Genomic DNA, 9,130 nt, shown 5'->3' on the forward strand with positions numbered 1-9,130 from the left:
GGTGGCGATGTCTGATACACACTGATGAAGCGATGCTTCACTCATAATCATCGCAGGCAGAAAACAAAAGAATAGGAAGAATCATCAGCAGAACTTGCAATGTCTCAGTGATTTACTGCAGAGAAAGTGCTGAACGCTATCACTGTCACTTGATGGATCTGGTGAATAAGCTGTCAGTGATCAAAATATTGATTTTGAAGATGTTGAAAATGATAGTTTTGGAAATATGTTTGAGATCGTGAATATAAGCCAGATGCTGATTGTATTGAGGAGCTCTGATGATGATGATAACATCTGCATAAAACATCTGCTCAACCTGCAGCACCAAAAGGTAACAAACTATGCTTTATTTTATTCTTCTGTTATTGTAACTCTAATATCAGGAGAGTTTTATATTATCACGACAGGAATAGATGCATCCTAGATCGATAAAGACCCGAATGTGTAAAAATGATTGGTGAAACATTCATGCATTTAATGGTTAAAACAGTCAGTCGTGAGAGTCAGGACCTTTAGCCAAAAAAATCAATTATATTTATATTTTGCTTATATTGGGACGGGAAATGAATTTGTACATTAGTAATGTAAAATACTATCTGCCTTTTTAGATACATATCTAAAAAGGTATTTATTGTTTTATTTATTTATTTATTATTTAAAGATACGTATTTTTAAACATCGCTTTTGAAGCCTCAGAGGCAGAAATAAACTGCTTTTATAGATGCGCGCTCCCGCGGCTCATCGACGTCACTGCGGCTTCCCGACGCTACGCGGTCGTCAAGGAGACGCGCACCGGTTACAGTCAGGGAAAAATTCAGTCTTTACCGTTAGCTACTTGTTAAATTAGATAGTTAAATCTACCAGTCTGGGAAGAGAGACAAGTATGGAGAAGTCCCACCGAACTAATGTCCTGGTGACGTCCTGTCTGAAGACGCCGGTGGACCCGCACACTAAAGTCCCGTTAGCTCAGTATGAGCGGGAGCGAGCACTGGACAACAGGCACTATGAGAAAGAGGTGACTAAAACATATTGAACCGCATTATTATTGACTAAGTATGAAAGAAAGTGTTTTAATTACATTGTGGGGTTTACTTTAGGGCCAATATCGCCTAACAGATTAGTTAGATATATTTCACAGAGCGAAACATCAGAAGTTGCCAGTCAATGTTTTCCTGGCAATATCAATCGTTTGGGCTTAACTTACATGATCTAACTTACACAATGTTGAAAGTAATAGTTGTGTGACAGAATAGGGGTGGTTTAACATCTCACTATTGATTAAGAAGAAAGATGAAGTTGTAACTGTTATCGAGGTTCAATAAGCATGTTATGCTAATTTTGTAGGACATCAGTAGGGAAAATTAATTGACTGATGTGGTTGTTTACTCGTATAAGTATACTAAATAAATAATCATCAAAGGTTACAATTATTCACAAGTAAACGTTTTATTCATTTTTCATTTTCCAATAAAGTCTAAAGTCCTAATTTAACTACATATGCTGTAGGTTTCTTTTCAAATATGGCGAAGAACCGTGAGACAATATAATGTTTGAATGAAGAACAATCTGCCATCTGGCCCTAAAGACGACAGACCTGCAGATTAACAGCTTACACACACACACACACACAAATACAGTTATACTGACCGCACAACTGTTTTCCAGACATGAAAAAGAGTCTGACGTATGAAAACACTTGAATCTCATTTTTAACCTACACTCCTTGATTTCAAAGCATTCACTTTAGTTTGTCAGTCAAAGGATCAAGAATTGTACTAAGAATTGCCAAGATATACTGACATTAATGTAAAAGCAAGGCACAAAGTAGGCCTACCAAAAAGTATTTTTTTGCCCAAAATATCAATGCAATAGGTATGCATTCTCAACCTGCTAGACTTTAGTGAGAAGCAAGTCAGCCTGTTGTCATTGTGTGTATATACTCTTCATAGGTGGAGTATGACTCTGGATCGGAGCTGTTAGCTGATGGTCCTCCTGCTAAAGACAGCAATGCTCTGCTGATCAAAGACTACCGTGTAACGGGCGATCACATCGACCTCAGGGAGTTCTACTTCTCAAACCAGGAGTACTACCGTAAACTAGAGCAGCTGAAGACGGCTCATCTCCAAACCATGGCTGAACTCGAACTCATGTATCGCAAGAAACTGAACCTCAAAGGGGTGAGCGATGCGGACCACACTGATCGGATCAGTCTGTGAGTTTAACATCTTTTCATAAATACATTAGCTGTGTGCTTTTACAAACTGAAGGGATTCTGGGTACATTGACTACCCTTCAAAAGTTTGGGGCCGACGATTTTTTAGATGTCTCTTCTGCTCACAAAGACTAATTAAAAAAAATAAAACAGTAATATTGTGAAATATTATTACAATTTAAAATATTTTCTTTCCCAAAAAAAGTCGCTGTTTGTATTTAAATAGGCAAATATTATTGCTGTGATTATTGTGTTTCTAGAAAATTACGTTTGGCAATAGTTCTTCTAACCCTAAATGATGGAGTGCGTAGCTTTTAATTTCTTAAACAACCATGTAGGAAAAAACAAAAGAACCATCATGACCATATTTAAGGATGACAATGTCAAGATTCATCAGGCTCAGATTGTGAAAGAATGGTTGAGAGGAGCACGAAGAATCATTTCAGATCCAGATCTTTAAGTCTCTTGCATTGTCAATACAAGAGAAATATAATAATTATAATAATCACTGCAATAATGATCTAGTCATAGACTCTTAAAGGCCACCTGTTGTGAAAAATCAAGCTTTTAATGTTGTTTATATGTGGTGTTTTTAATACGCTTTAAGACAAACCATGTGCAAATTCATGTGTCGACGGCATTGCTGAGTATTTTCTGCTTAAAACTGCAGTGAACCAAAGACAGTCTCAAACACACGGTTTGAAATCGCTGGTGTTTCTGACGTCCCACACTACCTTGTAACCAATCAGATCGATGTGTCAACCACTGAATCTCTGAGCAGGGTGAGTGAGTGGAGGCGGGGCTAATTTGCATATTCATAGAACACGTATACTAAATGAGGCAATGGTGTAGAGTTACATTCAAGCTATTTTAAGGCATGAAGATTTTTTTTTTTTTTTGATTAAAGATGAGTTTCAAAGGATAAAATTATTGACGACAAGGGGGACTTTAAGCATTTGCCTATTTAAATCCAAACAGCGACTTATTTTTTGGCCGGGTAGTGTATTTTAAAATTTATTCCTGTGATCAAAGTTGAATTTTCAGCATCATTACTCCAGTCTTCAGTGTCACATGATCCTTCAGAAATCACTCTAATATGATGATTTGCTGCTCAAGAAACATTTCTGATTATTATCAATGATGAAAACAGTTGTGCTGCTTCACATTTGTATTGTTTTTTTGATGAAAAGAGAGTTCAAAATAACAGCATTTATGTGAAATAGAAATCTTTTCTAACATTATAAATGTCTTTACTGTCATTTTTAATCAATTCCCATTTGCATTTTCCATCAGTGTTTACAACACAGAACATTCCTTCAGCTTATTAACAAAATGAAAATAAGAAAATGATTCAGATTTTTTCTATACAGTTCCACAGATATAACCGGTGGTCTGAAAAAAGCCCAGTCTGCTCTAGAGCTGCGAAAGACTTCAGACTCCTCTGACCTTTCTGATGAAGAGTGCATTGATGAAAACGGCCAAAGAGATGGCAACACAGAAAAAGGCCTTCTTGTCTCGCCCAAAGAGCACATTAAGAACATGTGGCATGACTTCAGTGTCAAAAATCTTTCTTCGTCACAATGCCAGCCGTTTTCATCCTCCCTGCAGAGCTTGCCCGCTGACTGCCAGACTGACTGCAAACCCAAAAGAAGGATTAGAGGTCAACGGCTAAATAAACGCAAGCAAAACGCAGACGATTATTCGCATCCGAGAGTCACGGTTCCCAAGCCTTTCCAGATGACCCTTCGCGAGTTGGAACTGCGCAAGAAGGGCGTAAAATCACGCGCTGAGATCGAACGAGAGAACGAGGATCTCCGACGCCAGTTAGACGAGCTAACCGAGTGCCAGAGGAAGTTTCGCGCCAGCCCGGTGCCCGCGCACGTGCGTCTCGCGCTCTACGAGGAACAGCAGGAGCGCGACAAGGAGCGCCGGCGACGCCATCGGGACACGGAGCAGAAACGTCTACACGCCTCGCAGAAACCCTTCAGCTTCCTGGAGCGCGAGCGCCTGAAGAAAGAGCAGAAGGAGGCCAAGCTCAAGCACGTCAAAGAGGAAGAGGAGAGGAAAAAGTGCCTGTTTAAGGCTAAACCCGTCCCGCGGGCGGTGAGGGAAGCAGCGTCGGGTGAGCAGCAGAAAGAGGAGGAGCTCTACAGGGCGATAAAGATGCAGATGCGGGCGAGAGAAATGCTTCACAACGCCTCCATGCCTCCTAGCATGCTAGCACGGCGTCTCAGCGAGAAACAAACGCCGAAGGCCGTCCGGGACGACGAACCGGCCCACCGACCCAAAATCAACACCGAAGTTCCAGACTTTGCCGCCCGCTACAGGAGGTTTCGTAAGCAGCTGGAGGAGAGCAAAGAAGTGCGGCCCGTGACGGCATGCGAACCCTTCCAGCTGCGCACGGCTGACATTGCCTCGCACAAAGAACGCATCGTGGCGGAAATCGAAGCAGAGATACAGAGTCCGAAACTGTCACGCTGGCCGTTTGTGAGCCCACGCGGCCTCTCGCCTTCCTCATCCCGTTGCTCCTCGCTGTCCGGAAGCCAGGAGTGCCTGACCGCCAAGATCACGGACGCAGCCAAGAAACGGCAAGAAGCTGTGAGGTAACTGCGATGCCCAATCCTGCTAGAGCTTTCCCAGTGAAAATCCCCAGTGTCTCCAGCTTTTGGGAATTCCAAAGCTGGAATTTGACTTTCCCTGCCAGTGTGTGTCCCGTTAATAACCCCATGAAGATGCCCCTCAATCCTTTCGCTGCTTTCAAGTCCTCTTGGGAGGTTCAATAGGATTGATTTTGGTCCAAAAAACAAACAAATTAAAAATCCCAATCTGGAACCAAGGCTGCTGAAAAAGTGGACGGCCACTTTCGTACTCAAATAATAATAAGTAAAATGGTTTTCTGAATTTAGCCAAAATGAAGTGTTGGCTCAAATCAAGTTTTGTCATGCAAGCTCATCAATTCATAATCCAGGTAAATAAGTGGTACTTTCTAGCAAGTTTTAGTGCAATTCTTCATCAATAGTACAGAGCTAATCAGCTAATTGACACCTCCAACTTATTTGGCATTCAAAGAGTTTCCCACTATAAAGTATTACAATATTGTGGTGTGTGCATGTTAAAAAATACAGTCATTGTGAAGTGACTCGAAGGCAGCATTAGCCCAAACCCTGTCCCTTACCCTAGCGCCTTCATCCCATAAGAGGAGTCCCTCCTTCAGAAGTTCAGTCCTGACTCTTTACTCCTACGAGTAGAAAAGTTCTTGAGCAAAGAAAGCAGATCGAAGACGAAGAGGAGAAATGGAAGGAGAAGCAAAAGCAAAGAGAGAAGAGATTGCAGAAAGTGATCACAAAGCGAGCCCAGGCCAACGACCCACATGTGGCCCTGGCTCAGACCTGCCCGTCCAAACTAAAAGAGTTCAGGTAATTACATTCAGGTATTTATTTCAGTGTATGTCTGTACACTATAAGTGCATTGCATCAATGATTCATTTAAATGGTAGCATTTTATTTTACATACAAGTACTATGTACTTATTATAATAATTCCAACAATTGTGGAATTAACTAAGTTACTTTACCGTAAGCCAGGTAGCTACCTTATATTGCCAAGTACTTTCTTAGGTAAGTATATGTAAGTGTACCGGTATGTATTGTAAAATATATTGCAACTGATTTTAAAACAGATTTTGGTCAGACAGAATTGTGCATTTATACAGTATACTCATAACAATTGACCACTTGAACATGCGTCTGCATGAAAACTACCTAAATTGACAGAAACCTTTGGAAAAAAAAAAACTTTCCAGGATCTTTGGGAAAAAAATATTTGTAATAAAAAATAAATGCAATTGGATTTTTCTAGTTGGTCTCCCATTGAATTATACGGATGCGTTTTTGCTCTGTTTTTCTGAATAAAGTAGTTAATTTTCTCTGAATTACGAGATATATTTTTATGGAAAAAAGTTTTTGCTCTGTTTTTCTGAATTAACGAGTTAATTATCTCAGAATTACGAGATATTTTTTTATAGAAAAAAGTTTTTGCTCTGTTTTTCTGAATTAACGAGTTAATTATCTCAGAATTACGAGATATTTTTTATGGAAAAAAGTTTTTGCTCTGTTTTTCTGAATTAACGAGTTAATTATCTCAGAATTACGAGATAATTTTTCATGCAAAAAAATGTTTTTGCTCTGTTTTTCTGAATTAACAAGTGAATTATCTCAGAATTACGAGATAATTTTTCATGCAAAAAATGTTTTTGCTCTGTTTTTCTGAATTAACAAGTGAATTATCTCAGAATTACGAGAGAATTTTCCATGGAAAAAAAGTTTTGCTCTATTTTTCTGAATTAACGAGTTGCTTATCTCAGAATTACGAGAGAATTTTTCATGGAAAAAAGTTTTGCTCTGTTTCTCTGCATTTTTGAGAAAATCAAGTCATTAATTCAGAAAAACAGCAAAAAATGTCCATGAAAAATTCTTTCGTAATTCTGAGATAATTAACTTGTTAATTCAGAAAAACAGAGTATATTTTTTTTCTTCAAGTGTATGCAATATTCTTCTGTAGAATTATAATTTCATTGGTTTAAGACCGATACTGCAGCCAGCCACCCCAATGGGGCTTTGGCTTCACTTTTCAGGACTTCATATCATATCATTCATATCATATGAATGCTTATATATTATACATGTCCACATGGGAACAGGAAACAAGACCTCCAGAGACAGAGAGAGTTCCAGCAAGAGATGAGAGAAATCCAGGAAAGAGTGAAGGGAAGACCTCTGCTACTGGAGCAGGTTGCACAGGTGAGATCTGTTTATTTATTTTTTTACTAAGAAAAAGTTTCCTTTTGGAATTTGTTGAACATATATTTTCATTTCATTGCATTAAATTAAAAATTAAAAATTGTTTTGCTTTGTGCAGCTCAATAAGTCTTTATTTATAAAGCGCTTTAAACAATACAGATGATTTCAAAGCAGCTTTACAGTGATAAACTGGTAAACGATGCATTTTGGCTGTTGTTCAGTTCAGTTGTAAAGATCATCAAACATTAAATTAGTTCATTTCATCTATAAAGCAGTTCTGAAAAAAAATGATGTCCTCGTCCAGCTCTGTTCAGTACAGTCAGATCAATAATATTGTTGAATATTAAGTTAGAGGACAAGCATCTTAAAGATATCTACAAATTATGGTGATGAAAATGATAATGTAAAGCTCTCTCTCTCTTAGATGAATGCTAAGAGAGCAGCTGAAAAGCTCTATTCTGCCACTTTGCATGGATGTGGTCTGAGTGAGTCCTTCATCAGCAGTATAGCACCTAAAGCATCGACACACAGACAGACTCCAAGCCCCGCCCACTCTGGCAGCCAGACTCCACCCACATACAGGTATGACAGGTGTGATATCACTCACACACAGGTATGTGCAATAAACTTCCGTCTTCTGTTAAACAGTTTGCATGACTTCCAGTCTTTGTTGTATATGTGCTTTGGTATATGTAGAGCTGTTTTACTCAAGATATAAGGAGCGGGCAAAGATGAGCATAACCGATATCTGATTATCTTAAATCTCCATAGATATCACTATCACTTTCTCCCACAATTGGATGCAATGAGGCCTGCTTTCCTGTTTGACATGAAGCCTATTTTGTGATAGATTTTAAGAACATTTTTAAAGGAATTATTACCTTTCTCTGAGTTTCTGAATTGTTTTCATTCATTTTTCCACAGTAAAATCAGACACGAAGATCACGAAGACCTTCCAAACTTGCGGGATTCTCTTCTCGATGATTATCCAGATGATTATGAGGAGTATGACCACGACATGGAGCCAGGACTCATGGACAGAGATGAGGATGAGAAACTCAATGTGTATCATGACAGTGATGAGGAAAAGGGCAATGATGAAAGACACTCACATGGTGACGAGGAGGATTTTGATGATGATGATGTTGATGATAAGGACGATGACATCATCAGTAAGCACAGCCAGAGCAGAATGGGTAGCGAAAGTAATAGCAGTCAGCATAGCAACAGGAGCAGAACAGGGAGTGTTAATTAGTTAATTCACTAAGTAAAATGAAAAGATCAGAAAAGTGATGAGAAACAGAAATTAAGGTATGTCATTTGCTTTTGGGTATTTGATGTTTTTTGAACTGAACAAACCTCCATAGTAAATTGTTGTTGGATACATCTAGTAGATTGAATCTTAAAAACCTTGTTAAGACCTTGTTTTTTTTTTAAATAATAATAAAAAAGAATAATATGTCAACTAAAAATGTATTAATTAAACTAATATATATTTATTAAGGTACTTATACTATTAAAGTCTTTAAGTAGCCTATATTAAATGATAATAAAAAACATTGCAATTGTAAAAAAACAAAAAAACAATAGTACTGAGAATCACCATTGACGACAAAGAGATTTAGCGAAAAAACAAAAGAAAACCCCTTAAATATATAATATATGCATTATAGTAATGGTAATTTGCTGAATTATATTGAAAATAATCGTGCAATGCAACAAATCTTAATGATGAGCTTAATTTGATAAATGTATTGTTTCTATTGTTTACATGGGGCAGAATGTGACCTGGACATGTTTACATAACCAGTAATGAATGTATCATACTACATGTGGAAATATGTCTATCCCCTAATCAGATATATTTAACAAAGGGTCCAAAACACTAAATTACTGAATATGTTACAAATAAAATGACTGTTTGTATGTGTGTGATTATTAATGGGCGAAAAATAAACTTAATATGTGAAAATCAACTTTATGATTGTAATTTGAATATGTATTTGTTTGTTTTTATTACTATAAAACTATATAAACAAGCATATAGAGCATTTCAAACATGAGCCACAGCCTAAAACCGCACAGCATGGTCAGTTACCGTTTGTAGATCACGGGCAACA

The 9,130-nt window shown here is 38.0% G+C and overlaps 1 protein-coding gene across 1 annotated transcript; it reads left to right on the forward strand.

The window, feature by feature from the left end:
• Positions 1-844: 844 nt before the first annotated feature.
• fam161a (FAM161 centrosomal protein A) lies at positions 845-8,978 on the forward strand. Its single transcript, XM_039685601.2, has 7 exons — positions 845-1,015; positions 1,950-2,212; positions 3,583-4,815; positions 5,461-5,628; positions 6,911-7,010; positions 7,435-7,592; positions 7,935-8,978. Exons 1-7 carry the CDS (start codon positions 884-886, stop codon positions 8,263-8,265), a joined length of 2,385 nt encoding a protein of 794 aa, XP_039541535.2. The 5' UTR covers positions 845-883; the 3' UTR covers positions 8,266-8,978.
• The last annotated feature ends 152 nt before the right edge of the window (positions 8,979-9,130 follow it).

This window comes from Pimephales promelas, chromosome 6 (genome assembly GCF_988280905.1).
Source record: "Pimephales promelas chromosome 6, fPimPro1.hap1.1, whole genome shotgun sequence".
Lineage (NCBI taxonomy): Eukaryota > Metazoa > Chordata > Actinopteri > Cypriniformes > Leuciscidae > Pimephales > Pimephales promelas.